This window comes from Manacus candei, unplaced genomic scaffold, assembly GCF_025592945.1.
Source record: "Manacus candei isolate 608988 ecotype Guabito, Panama unplaced genomic scaffold, ASM2559294v1 h1tg000142l, whole genome shotgun sequence".
Classification (NCBI taxonomy): Eukaryota; Metazoa; Chordata; class Aves; order Passeriformes; family Pipridae; genus Manacus; species Manacus candei.
The window spans coordinates 546,478-560,045 of NW_026138190.1; the positions used below are offsets into that span (position 1 = coordinate 546,478).

General features: G+C 50.5%; 4 protein-coding genes across 26 annotated transcripts in view; 2 read left to right on the top strand and 2 right to left on the bottom strand.

Moving 5' to 3' along the window:
- Positions 1-13,568, bottom strand: part of LOC127462835 (zinc finger protein 239-like) — a 306,020-nt gene that overhangs the window by 53,001 nt on the left and 239,451 nt on the right. The gene's annotated exons all lie outside the window — the stretch shown is intronic.
- LOC127462846 (zinc finger protein 239-like) overlaps positions 1-13,568 on the top strand; it is a 293,082-nt gene that overhangs the window by 39,730 nt on the left and 239,784 nt on the right. The window lies entirely within an intron of this gene.
- Positions 1-13,568, top strand: part of LOC127462852 (zinc finger protein 239-like) — a 151,438-nt gene that overhangs the window by 35,181 nt on the left and 102,689 nt on the right. The gene's annotated exons all lie outside the window — the stretch shown is intronic.
- The window catches only part of LOC127462842 (zinc finger protein 239-like), a 211,337-nt gene continuing 205,869 nt past the window's right edge, over positions 8,101-13,568 (bottom strand). The window contains exons 2-3 of one of the 2 annotated variants that reach the window (XM_051771770.1): positions 9,681-9,759; positions 8,101-9,492 (exon numbers count right to left, since the gene is read on the bottom strand). In XM_051771770.1, coding sequence (XP_051627730.1) covers positions 8,573-9,492; positions 9,681-9,732 — 972 coding nt within the window. In that variant the 5' untranslated portion in view covers positions 9,733-9,759 and the 3' untranslated portion in view covers positions 8,101-8,572. The remainder of the gene's footprint in view (positions 9,493-9,680; positions 9,760-13,568) is intronic. The other variant, XM_051771771.1, reaches the window with a different exon arrangement.

The following is a 13,568-nucleotide window of genomic DNA, read 5'->3' on the forward strand; positions in this document are numbered from 1 at the left end:
GAAACCCGATGCAGGTATGCACAATTACAATCAGTAAAGAACTAGCAAAAGAATATCTTCCTACTCTCCTTGGGACAGCAGAATCGCGCTGAACGACCACCAGCACCCTCTGCCTCCCAAGGTCTACAAGGCCTCACTAGGCCTCACTCCCCCACACAGCAGAACCGATAGCAGGGAACCTGTGCCTTCAGAACCACTGGAAGGGAAGAGAGCGAAGGCTTCTCTTCCCTTCTTGTTTATACCCTGGCTTACGTAAAAATCGTTGGGAATACTGGGAACATGGCCACTTCCTTGGTTACAAACTGGTCACTGAGGAAAGGCCTAGACTAAAACTACCAGAGTGTGGGAGACCAAACAGGTGTTCAGGCTAGAGAGCCAGAGGCAGCTCCCCAGAGAGAGGCCTCAGACAGCGATGGAATCCATCAGACGGCCTTGGGCACTCTGTGAGAGGGGGAGAAGAAGCTGCTGACTTCAGCGGAAGGATACCTGCGGTGAACACCTGCTACCAAAGTTAAAAATGAGAAGGAAAAGACTGTTTTAGTTAACCCTACTTATGAAATATGAATTAATTTATAATTAAGAATGACAGCGTGTTGTTAGAAAAATTTGAATAGTGTGGATAAGTTAGAAAAAGTATGTGACAGTATGTTAAATAGGTCCATGCATGCCTCCTTCCCTGTAGCCTAAAACCTCCTGCGCTAGGTGGGATAAAAATGCTTTAATGTAAACCTTGCATGCTTTTTTTTCCACCATTCCGGGCAACTCTGTTCCCTTCTACTGGACGAAGAGGACAAAAGAATAAAACCTCTATTTTTAGTGATGCAGTCAGATTATCTTATTTAATAGCCAACAACAGTAAAAGAGTTTAGAACTGTGTCAGAAAAGATTTTAGGTGTCGGCATTTGGTGCCCAAAGTAGGGACTTGGTTCTAATTCCTTATATTTAGGAATGGACCAGGAATAGCAGGTGGTGGTTACAGGTCCCTTACCTCGGTGACGCAGCATGACCGAACTCCAGAGATGGTGCCAGAATCCCTTGCTGCAGGACAGGGAGGTGAGTGGTCGTGAACAATTTAAGAATAGTCAATAATTAGAAGAAAATCATAATAATGGGGTTAAATATGTCCTCTGAACAAAAAGATGTTTATAAATTTATGAAATGCCTGCTCAAAGAGCATGGGTCGAAGGTAGAAGACCTACCGCTACAGAATCTGCTTCTTTGGGCACAAAAAAGTCAACCCGGTTTAACTGTTTCAAATGTTTTTAATGTCTTGGAGTGGGATCATATAGGAATTAAGCTCTGGAATGCTGCGACCCAAGGGGACAAACAAGTGGCCAGCATCTTGAGACCGTGGCACTTAGTCTTCGAGATTCTAAAAGATAGATCATCTAAAAAAATGCCACTCCTGGAGCAAAAACAAATTGAAAAACCCACCAACTCACCCCAGGAGGTGGAGAAAGGGGGAACCAGCTCACAAGCTACGGAGCTGCCGCACACGGAAAACCCTCACCCCCAAGTGCCCTTCGCCATCGCAGCGTCCGCGGGAGGGGGGCTCTCGGGGGGCACAGCCACCGCAGATGTGGGCCGGGTCCTGCCACATCCATCCACCCTTCCGCCCGTGCTGAGTCCCGAGCAAGCAGACACGGCTGCTCTGGTGCCACTCGACTCCATTCCTCTCCCTGGGAAGCTGGAGGGATCCCCCCTCTCTGCCCCGCCAGCTCAAGAATTTCTAACTGTGCCACTCCAAGATGGCGCTGGGTCCCTCCCAGAGGGGAGGGGCGAGTCCGCCCCAGGAAGTGAATCCTCCCGTGAGGTCACTGCTCTGCGCTTCTGAGTTCCTGCCTGCTCCAGTTCCGTGTGGGAACTCTTGGGAGCCGTGTCCTTACAATCCAGGACAAGAGCAAAATTTATTCCCTGCCGATCCAAAAGACAGACGGGCTCCTGTTAGGAAAGCAGCAGCAGAGGAAGGAGATTTGCATATGATGCAAGCCTTCCCAGTTATCTTTACAGCCGGTCAGCAACCCCACTGGGAACCTGTCCCATATCCGGTTTTAAAAGACTTACGGCAGGCTGTTACGGAATAGGGGCTGGAGGCTCCATTTACAAGAGGGCTTTTAGATTCTTTGTTTGGCACCTTTGTGCTGACTCCTTATGACTGTGCAGGAATAGCGAGAATGCTCCTTACTACCATGCAATACACATTATTTGAAGCAGAATGGAAAAAGTAAAGTAAAGAAGCAGGCAGAAGAGATGTCACCTATGATCCGAGTGCCAATTGCACATATTAAAATATTCTTATGGAGGAGGGACCTTATGCAACAGCAGCAGCTCAGGCTCAAATCCCATTGCTTGATTTGACTCTTGCTAAAAAATCTAGCTTTACAAGTACTTAGAAAAGTACCAGACACAGGGGTGGCTACACAGTCCTTTATCATGATAAAACAAGGTGTTAAGGAACCGTTTATGTAATATGCAGAGCGGCTATGAAATGCAATAAACAAACAAATAGATTATGCTCCAGCACAAGAAACTGTCCTTAAAAATATAGTGATAGAACATGCCAGTGAAGACTGCCAAAAAATACTGCATGCATTATGTAATCCTACCATTGCAGAGATGCTTGAAGCCTGCAGAAATGGAGGCTCACGAGCTTCCAAAACTGCTTCTTTAGCAGAGGCACTGGTCACCTTTAAAGACCCTCCTCTAGATTACGAGCCTCAACCAGATTCCCAGCCACAACCATTGTGCTGTGAGTGTGGACAGAAGGGACACTTTCAAAAAAATTGTCCCATGAAAAAACACAGTGCTAAGCCTGCAATGTGCCCTCGTTGTCACAAGGGGCTGCACTTTGCTAGGGAATGCCACTCCAAATATGCAAAGGATGGATCCCTATTGCATCATCCAGGTAAAGGTAAGAAGCCTTCGGGAAACTGAAATATGAGCGTGCAGAGAGGTCGTGCAAAGACAAACATAGCCTCCAAACTTCAAGCCTTTCACTTAAGCCAGCTAGTTCTCTGCAAACACGCACTGCAGGCAATGCTGGAATAGACTTGAGCCCTTCAAAATCCTTCAAACTCTTTGATAATGAAATACATGTAGTCTCTACAGGAATTCAAAGTCCTCTAGAGGATGGCCACAGCGGTTTGCTGATAGGTCGTACATCAACCTCTGCACTAGGTGTGTGCGTACTGCCTGGAATTATAGATGCCAACTTTGTGGGAGAGAGAAAAATAATGCTGTGGACACCTGCACCCCCTGTCCATATAGAGGCAGGCACTCTCATTGCTCAGCTTATCCTGATCCAACAAAGTTTAACTCCGATCAGGGAGAAAAGCCAGACTTTGGCACAACAAAAGACAGATGGGAGATAGATGATTTTCTCTCCTGGGTTCAGCCCTTGTCAGCACAATGCCCAGTTCTACATTGCTCCTTATACAATTCTGGAGAAAAGAGACTATCCACCTGAGAGGTTTGGCAGACATGGGTGCCGATGTGACCTTGATCTCTATTCGAGATTGGCCACCCTTCTGGGTGCTTATGGAGCCAGAGAAGGCACTGAGGGGAGTGGCAGGAGTTACAGCACCACAACAAAGCTTGCATACAATTACAATCACAGGCCCTGAGAAGCATACAGCCACAGTTCATCCCTTTGTTTTGGACTTGCCAATCACGCTGTGGGGCTGAGATGCTTTGGGACAATGGGGACTTGGTCTCACTACGAATTTTTTCCAGAGGCCACTGAACATCAGCTGGTCCCCGCCCTAACCTGGACGACTGATGAACTGGTGTGGGTGGATCAGTGGCCGCTCAGAAAGGACAAGCTGCAATATCTTCAAGCCCTTGTTCAAGAACAACTTTCAGCAGGACACATTTGTGCTTCTACCAGTCCCTGGAATTCCCCAGTGTTTGTGATCCAAAAAAGAAGTGGCAAGTGGCATCTATTGCACAATCTAAGACACATTAATGAAGTCATCAAGCCAATGGGAGCTGTCCAACTAGGCCTACCTTTGCCATCAGTGCTGCCTCAAAACTGGCCACTTACTATCATTGACTTAAAGGACTGTTTCTTTTCCATTCCTTTACACCCCAGAGATGCAAAGTTTGCTTTTTCAGTGCCATCTATTAACACCAGTGAACTGCATGCTCGCTATCACTGGAAAGTCCTACCTCAAGGGATGAAGAATAGTCCAGTCATATGTCAACCGTTTGTGTCCACTGCGCTGTCACCTGTACGTCAGCAGTATCCAGAAGTCTGCATATATCACTACAGGGATGACATCTTAATCTGTGCAGCTGATAAGGAACTAATGCAAAGAGCCCTCAAAGCAACATTTGGCAACCTATGGCCTTCAAGTGTCACCAGAAAAAGTACAACAAGAACCTCCTTGGCATTACCTGGGATGGAAAATAACCCAAACAGCCATTCATCCCCAGTGTGTTTCTCTGTCAAACTCAGTACAAACCCTCAATGATTTGCAAAGACTGCTGGGAGCTATTAACCGGCTCAGATCTATTTTGGATATTTCCACTGATGAACTCCATCCATTGTTTTGCCTGCTTAAAGGAGATCCAGAACTAACTTCGCCCAGACAGGTAACACCAGAAGCTGTTGCTGCTTTGCATGCTATAGAGCAAAAACTCAGTTCCTGCCAGGCCAGTCACCATCTCTTAGATAAGCCAGTAGCGTTAGTTACCTTGAAGGGACTCGCTTAACCTTTTGGCCTCTTGGGCCAGTTGTACAAGAACAATACTCAGTTTTGTTTATAGGAATGGGTTTTTCTAGCTCATCAGTTTTCTAAAACAGTAACGACTCAGTCAGAAATGATATCATGCATATTTCAGAGAGGCTGCATTAGGTGCTGGGAACTTGCAGGGTGTGACCCATGTACTGTGTATTTGCCAATGACAACAAAGCATTTACAATGGCTAGAGAAGGCTAGTTTTGAATTTCAAACTGCCTTAAGTGATTTTGCAGGTCAGCTAAGTATTCACCTACCTGCTTGTTCTTTTTTACAGTGTTTAAACAACTTTCCTTTGAAGCTGAGAACACACTGCTCCCCTATTCCTTTAACAGATGCACAAACTGTCTTTACTGGCGGTTCAGGAAAAACGGGAAATGGAGTCGTAGTGTGGCAGAAAGATAATCCTGGCAACAGGATATACATCATGTGATGGGTCACCACAGCTTGTAGAATTATCAGCAGTAATCTGCACACTTACACTCTTTCCAGGACCTTTAAACATAGTTTCTGATTCTCAGTATGTTGTGGGAGTGGTTCAACAAATTGAACACTCCTATCTGAAAGAAGTCAATCATGCGGCACTGTTTGCCCTATTCAGAAATTACTGTTTGTAGTTGAAAAGAGGCAATTTGCATTTTTCATCATGCATGTGCATTCTCATACCTTGCCTCCTGGTCCAATTTCATAAGGTAATTGATGTGCTGATGCACTTGCAGGAGCAGTAATAGCACCTCAGTGATTTGAGCAAGCCAAATTGTCACATCAAAATTTTTTCATCAAAATGCAAGGGCATTAAAAAGACAATTTGATCTCACATTAGAGCAAGCTCATTCTATCATAGCATCCTGTCCAGACTGTCAGCTAATCACTCCCATTGCTCCTGAAGGAACCAACCCTCGAGGATTGGAACCCCTGCAGCTGTGGCAAGCAGATGTAACACACATATCCTCTTTTGGCAAACTGAAATATGTATGTCTCCATTGACACGTTTTCAGGATTTCTAGTAGCTACAGCTCATTCTGGGGAGAAAAGCTGGGATGTACAATGTCACCTCCTTACAGCCTTTGCACACATGGGAGTACCTAAGCAAATTAAAACAGACACTGGACCTTCTTATATGTCCAAACACACAAAAGAATTTTTTGAACAATGGGGAATACAACATCTAACAAGTATTCCACACACCCCCACAGGTCAGGCTGTAATTGAGTGTGCACATTGCACACTCAAAGACATGTAGCAGAAACAGAAAAGAGGAAGTTCAGGTTTAACTCCCCAAGAGTGTTTAAATAAGGCTTTATATGTGCTTAACTTTCTAAATAGAATAGTAGGAGATCTCTCTGCAGCACAGCGTCACTTTGTCCCAGCACGTTTCCACAGAGAGGAAGGCAGAAGTAATGTTCAGAGATCCAGTTACTAGAGAATGGCAAGGTCCTTGTCCCTTAATAATCTGGGGAAAAGGTTATGCTTGTGTCTCCACAGATCGAGGACCGCGATGGATACCTTCACGTTTCGTGCGACCCTACCTTGGATCATCTTCATAACAAGAGCCATGCCTCCTGACTGGACCACCTTTGACCAGCAGAATGTCTGGGTGACACTCACCAATGCAACCGGGACCGACACATTGTGTTTGTCTGTGGCTGCCCCAACTGATCCGTTTCGTACCTGTTTAGCAGGCCTTCCTTTCAATTGCACCCAGTGGATTACCTTTCTACACCAGTACTTGCCACAGTGCTCTAACCTTCACAAGGCACAATTACTACAATGTGCCAATAACCAAAACCTTGAAAATAATTTTCCTTGAACTTCAATAGAACCCCAAGAAATTAATGTCATGGGCAGTCTGACTGCACCTTTCTGTTTTCAATTTGATCCCTCAGATTCAAATTCAAATCATTATTTGGCAATTGGCATATCTCCTTCTGGAACATGCCAAAATGCTCGTTTTTGGTGTAAATCACTCAATTCTACAGTATTCAAATCAGGGGCGACACCTCTTGGCTTGCCCAATGGTATTTTCTCAATCTGTGAGCCACGAGTGTGGAAAGGTATTCCCACTAGAGCAAAAGGAGGACCGTGCACATTTGGAAAATTAACACTGTTTAACCTTCACAAATTACCCATAAGCACACACATTCAAAAGAGGCAAAAAAGATTCGTGCAACGATACAATAAGAATTGCAATTCAAGAGTACATATCTGGGGCCCAGCTGAAAGAGTATTCTCCAGTCTTGTAGCTGGAATTGGAACAGCTCATGCCTGGACCACCTTGGATAGACCAGGCTGCTGGCTTGCCAAGGAGGCCAATGCCACCAGTTCAGCAGCTGACGCCTTACTAACCGATGTCAGTTCAATTAGGAAAGCCACTTTGCAGAAAAGAGCAGCCATTGATTTCTTGCTATTGGCTCGTGGACATGGTTGCAAAGATTTTGAAGGCCTTTGCTGCATGAATCTTTCTGATCACTCAGAGTCGATTCATCAAAGCCTTGCTCAATTAAAAACCCTAACAGTGCAGCTTAATGCAGAGAAGGACCCAGGCTTAGACAGTTTGTTTAGCTGGCTAGATATTTTTAACCTAGGTCCAAAACTCAAGAAAGTTGCCATTGTAGCTCTAACTGGAATTTTTGTGTTTTTCTGTATTTTGCTTAGTGTGCCATGTTTTATGTCTTGTGTGTCACGTTTGGTTCGCTGTAGCTTTGCACAAGTTTTAGTGTTTCAATTAGGAAATAAAAAAGAGGGAATTGGGGGAAACCAGATGTGTTCAGGCGAGGGAGCCAGAGGCAGCTGCCCAGCAAGAGACCTCAGAGATAACACTGAAAACCATCAACCGGCCTTGGGCATGCTGTGAGAGTGAGAGAAGAAGCTGCTGACTTCAGCAGGATACCTGTGATGAACACCTGCTACCACAGTTAAAAATGAGAGAGAAGACACTGCTTAAATTAATCCCACTTATGAAATATTAGATATAATATTTAGAAATATTTAATAGCCAACAACAGTATAAAAGTTTAAAACTGTGCCAGAATAGATTTTAGGCATCGGCAGGTTGGGACCCAAAAAGTGTTCAGAGAGGACATTGGGGATTGAGGGGAAAATGGGAAAGTGGGAGAAACAGGGACAAGGGTGGAAAAGGGGGGGTGGTCTGGCAGGTCCCACGGTCCCATGGGGGTCTTTGGGCACAGGGGAGCTGGGAAAGGGAGGTGGCCCCCTGAGCTCCCAACTTCCTGTGGGGTGCTGGGGGCTGCTGGATCCAATCTCAGCCTTGGATTATGCCAACACTTTCAGTTTAGAGGAATTACAGAGTTGTGACTGAACCACTTTTGTCCCCCAGGTTTTAATGATGGCAGATCAGATCTATTGATGCAAATGAATCATTTAGGGTTACAAAGGATCAGACAAAAGGTCTTCAGCAGAATTATGCACAATATACACACTAAAATTACCAGGAGTACAGGATAAGATAGGACAGTGCTCTACACTAAAGCAATTGTTGAAGTAATTCTACGCAAGCTGGCACAAAAGCAATAATTCTTAATTAGAGATGGATGGAACTCCCCCAGACCAACGCTCGTGGGGAGATCTCTGCTCTCAACCTCCAAGAGTGACCATGGGGGGTCCCCAGCCAAGGCAGGAATCTCCACACACCCCTCCAAGAAGGGTTCTGTTGGAAGAAGCTGCCCCTGTGAAAGGGGACTGGCCCTTTCTGGTCGAAAGGGATGGACTGACAGTCACTGGACTCCAGGGGTTGCCTCCCCATCAGGGGGTTCATTGGGGGTGGAAGCAGCAGTCAAAGCTCTTCCCACAGTCAGGGCACTTGTAGGGGGCCCTTATCGGTGGGTCCATTGGTGTGTGGTCAAGTTACCGCTCTGGGTGAAGCTCTTCCCACACTCCCCACACTTGTAGGGCCTCTCACCGGTGTGGATGCGCCGGTGCCTGACGAGGTGGGAGTTCTGCCGGAAGCCCTTCCCACAGTCGGTGCAGAGGAAGGGCATCTCATCTGTGTGTGTCCGATGGTGCAGGAGGAGATCTGAGCTGGTCTGAAACGTCTTCCCACACTTCAAGCACTTGTAGGGCCGTTCCCCAGTGTGGATGTGCTGGTGCTTGAGAAGGTGGGAGATCTGCCTGAAGCTCTTCCCACATTCCCCACACGAGTAGGGCCGTTCCCCAGTGTGGATGCGCTGGTGTTGGATCAGGTTGGAGTTGTTCCTGAACCTCTTCCCACATTCTCTACATGTGTAGGGCAGCTCCCCAGTGTGGATGCGCTGATGGGTGAGGAGGATGGAGTTCTCCCTGAAGCTCTTCCCACATTCACCACACGTGTAGGGCCGTTCCTCAGTGTGGATGTGCTGGTGGGTGCGGAGGTGGGTGCGGAGGTGGGAGCTCTGCCTGAAGCTCTTCCCACATTCCCTACAGGTGTAGGGCCGTTCCCCAGTGTGAATGTGCTGGTGGCTGAGGAGCATGGTGCTTGTCCTGAAGCTCTTCCCACATTCCAAGCACCTGAAGGCCTTCTCCCTGCTGGGAGGCTGCTCATGGACGACCAGGTCGGAGCTCTGCCCCAGGTTCCGGCCGCCTTCCCCTTCCTCCTCAGAGCACCCTGGGTTGGCTTTGGAGCCCCTCCTGCGGGGGGATCTCCGGCCCTTTTCCTCCCCGCTGCCTTCCTGCGCCGGGGAGCCCTTCAAAACGGCCTCTCCCACCAGGCTCTGCTGGGGGGATTTGTCCTCCGGGCTCTCCGTCCTCAGCTCGGGGCCTGGGGCAGGAAGCAAGAAGGACAGGCAGGGGATTTGCCTCCGGCCCACAGGGAAGGCCAAGGACATCCCCCCAACTCCGGCCCTGGCAGGACGGCGGCGGCAGCGGGGTTGTCCTGCAGCCGGGGCCATGCTCGGCTGATAGAGCCAGCACAAGACCGGCCCAAAGGGCCACTGACTTCCTCCTCACCTGCCTGGGGAGCCCGCAGCATCTTCCTCTTCCTCGCAGCCTCCTCCTCCATCTGCCCAAGCTTTGGGAAGAACAAATCCTGATGGGGGGGAAAACAAGGCCTGAGCGCGTTGGCTTCGGGGTTCCTCCTGGCCAAGTCCATCTCTAGAACTCACCAGGCATCCTGTGTCCATAAAAACCTCCAAAACACCAAGATTCAGTCCAGAAAAACCCAAACCACCGAGATTCAGGCAAAAAACACCTCAGAAATAGTGAGACGAACCCCTCCAAACTGCAAAAAGTTAAAATTTAGCCAGAAAATACTCAAAAATATGAAGATTCTGCCAAAAAAAAAGGTGTTTAATTGGGAGGATGAGGGGAGTGAGGTCATTTCATGAGCACTTGTGTTACACGATGAAAATTGTGTGAACAATTTTCTTTGCATTTCTGTGTGTTTCACCTTGGCATGGCTGGGTGCAGATAGTAAAAAATGCTGCGCCACTAATATGGCTGCAGGCCTTGTGCCAAGATGCCAAGGAGGAGTTTTGGCAGGTGAATAAAGTTTTCTCATCTCCTATGACCACCTGTTGTGGTCCAATTAGCAGTGGACAGCAAAGCATGTTTTCCTTATGTAACCAATGTTGTGTGAACAAGAAGCTGAGCATCATGAGCACTATATAATCTGTCTTTTTCCTAATAAACCCGGCATTTGCCTGATCATATTGATCCTGGAGCAATCTGTCCATACTCTTCCATCGAAACACTTGATTGAGTTGCTATATATTAATAAAGAGCTGTATTAATGTAGTGTCACTTAAAACTCGCCAGGGCTGTTCCTTGAGCTTATCTGGCCCCCTGCCAGTCCGGGGCTGTTTCTCCAAACCACCAATCCAAGTGTGCCAAACGCCCTGGTTGGTCAGCGGGCACTCGGTGAGGGGATGAGAAAACTGCACCCAGGGCTGGGCTGAAAGAGGCTTCAGCACCACTTCTGATGGCCCAGGGGCAGCATCTGGCTTCTCTCTAACAGAGAGATGGCACTTGTTCCTCTGCAGGAAGTCAAGGGCAGGAGGGTGACTCCTGCTGCATGGATGGAATGGCAGAGGATCCCTTGGGTCCCCAGGATGGACCAGCACTTGGAGATACAAACTGCCCTGGGGCTGAGGATACAGCTGCCAGCACAGATTTCCCTGCAAAGCCTACAGTGAGTCAAGCTCTGGAGAGAAGATTGTGCCCCATGGATGGGATTGCAGAGGGGCTCTTGGGACCCCAGCAGAAATCAGCAACCAGGAACAGACACAAAAGGGCCCCCTGAAGATTTCTGCGGGAGTGTCCTGTAGGGAGGGGACAGTGTCACCCCAGCAGGGCAGGGCTGGCAAGTGGGAGGCTGCTCCAGGGCTCTGCAAGAGGCCTCGTGCTCTGCTCGGCCCCAGCACTGGCTGGTACCAACACCCCTGGCTGCCCCCGGCCCTGGGCAGCTCTGCTGCCACAGGCTGTGCCCTCACCGTGGCCCTGCAATGGCCCTGCCTGTCCCTCACCCGGGGCCCTGCCCACATCCCTGTCCCTTGGCTCTCTCTCTGCCAGCTCAGTGTGGGGCACACGGGCTGGGGGTCCCTCCCAAGCCCCCCGGGCAGCCGGCGTTGGCTGGGGGGATGTGAGGGCTGGGCCTGCTCAGCACAGCCCCGGCCTCGTGCCCAGCGCCTCTTTCCTGCCCCACACAAGAGCTTCCCGGCCCCCCAGGGCTCCCCTGCTGCTGCCTCTGCTCCTGGCCCTGCCTTTGCTGCTCCCTGGGCTGGGGCAGCGGCTGCAGGGGGGGGATGGCAGCAGCTTCAGCTCCAGGGCACTTCCTGGGGGGAGCTCAGCCCGGGGGGACAGGCAGGGACCTGATGGGGATGGACAGGGGCCCAGCAGGGACAGCCAGGGCCTGCAGGGGAAGGCACAGGGACAACCTGGCCCCTCACACTGCCAGGGCTGTCCCTGCTCCTCCTTGCAGGCTCCGTGGCCAGGCACAGTTGGTGTTCCTGGGTGCCCACCATCTCAGCACTTGCAGCCGCTCAAATCAGCACCCACAGCTCTGCAGCAAAGCCCCAGCTCACCTGGCACACAGGGGATGGACACAGCACCTGCTCAGGGATGGGCACACACAGCTTTGTGCCTTCCCCACCACGGGGCTCTCCTTCCTCAGCAGCACCTCTGCCTTGCACTTATTCTCAGGCTCACCTCAGGGACAGCTCTGGGCTCACCTCCGCGCCACTTCTCAGCCTCACCTCAGGGCCTGGGCTCAAGGACAGGAACCTGCAGGGAGGGGAGATGATGTGCAAGCTGAGGGCTGCCTGCTTGCACTGGCCTCTGGGCTTCTTTCTCCTTCTACAACCAGCCCAGAACTCAGCCTGCTTTTCTAACACCGCACATTTACAGACTAACCTTGCAGATAGATATGGACAGACATCTCTATCACCCTGGGGATGGAGCCTCAAGCATGTGCTGCCACAGGAATGGGAATCAGAGAATCACAGAATCAGCCACGTTGGAAAAGACCTCTGAGATCATCAAGTCCAACCCTGGATCCAACCCTGCTGTGCTTCCCAGACCATGGCACTGAGGCCACATCCACTCTCACCTTCAACACCTCCAGGGACGGGGACTCCACCCCCTCCCTGCCCAGCCCATTCCAAGGCCTGATTACTCTCTTGGCAAAAAATTGCTTCCTAATATCCAACCTAAACCTCCCCTGGCACAGCTCCAGACCCAGCCCTCTTGTCCTACTGCTGCTTCCTGGCAGAACAGCCCCACCCCCACCTGGCTACACCCTCCTGGCAGGGACTTGCAGAGAGTCAGGAGGTCTCCCCTGAGCCTCCTCTTCTCCAGCCTCAACACCCCCAGCTCCCTCAGCCTCTCCTCACACCACTTGTGCTCCACTCCCTTCTCCAGCCTCGCTGCTCTTCTCTGCACCTGCTCCAGCCCCTCCAGGGCCTTCCTCAACTCAGGGGCCCAGAGCTGGACACAGCACTCCAGGGGTTGCCTCACCAGTGCTCAGTCCAGCCCAACAATCACCTCCCTGCTCCTGCTGCCACACTCTTCCTCAAACAGGACACCATCCATTGGCCCTCTTGGCCACCTGGCCACACTCTGCCTCCTGTTCAGCTTCCTGTCAATCCACACTCCCAGCTCCCTTTCTGCCTGGCTGCTCTCCAGCCACTCTGGCCCCAGCCCGGGGGGCTGCCGGGGCTTCTTGTGGCCAAAGGGCAGGACCTGGCACTTGGCCTGCTTGAACCTCATCCCCCTGGAATCAGCCCATGGATCCAGCTTGGCCAGGTCCCTCTGCAGAGCCCTCCTGCCTTCCAGCACATCAACACACCCCCAGCTTGGTGTCAGCTGCAAATTTGCTGATGAAATGCCTGGTTCTGCAGGTGCTGCAGATGCTCAAGGGGCAGCAGGACCAAGTCAGGGGCCTGGGGGGACCTCGGGGGCTTTGGGGTGTGGGAGGGTCCTGGGGGAGCTGGGGAGGGGCTTTGGGGATTGGGGGTACAGACCAGGACAGACCAGCAGAAATCAGTACAGACCAGTACCTCCACACTGCTCCCTGGATCTCTCCTGGAGCTGGGCCATGTTGTCGTGGGACACCTGAACACCCCCCAGTGTCCTCCCACTACAGCCCAGTGCCCTCAGTACAGCCCACTGTGTTCCTATCCCAGGGTGCCGAGTGGTCCCTTGTGGGGGTGTTGGAAAAGATTTGAGGGGGGGGTGGGGGAGATCTGGGGGGTTGGATGGGGATTTGGGGGGCTTTGGGTACATTTATGGGAGTTAAAAGGGTCTTGGGGGGTTAAAAGGGATCTGTGGGGGGAGGGGATTAAAGGGAAATGGAGGTTAGGAGACATTTGGGGGGGGGAAGAGGAGGGGCAACACCACAAA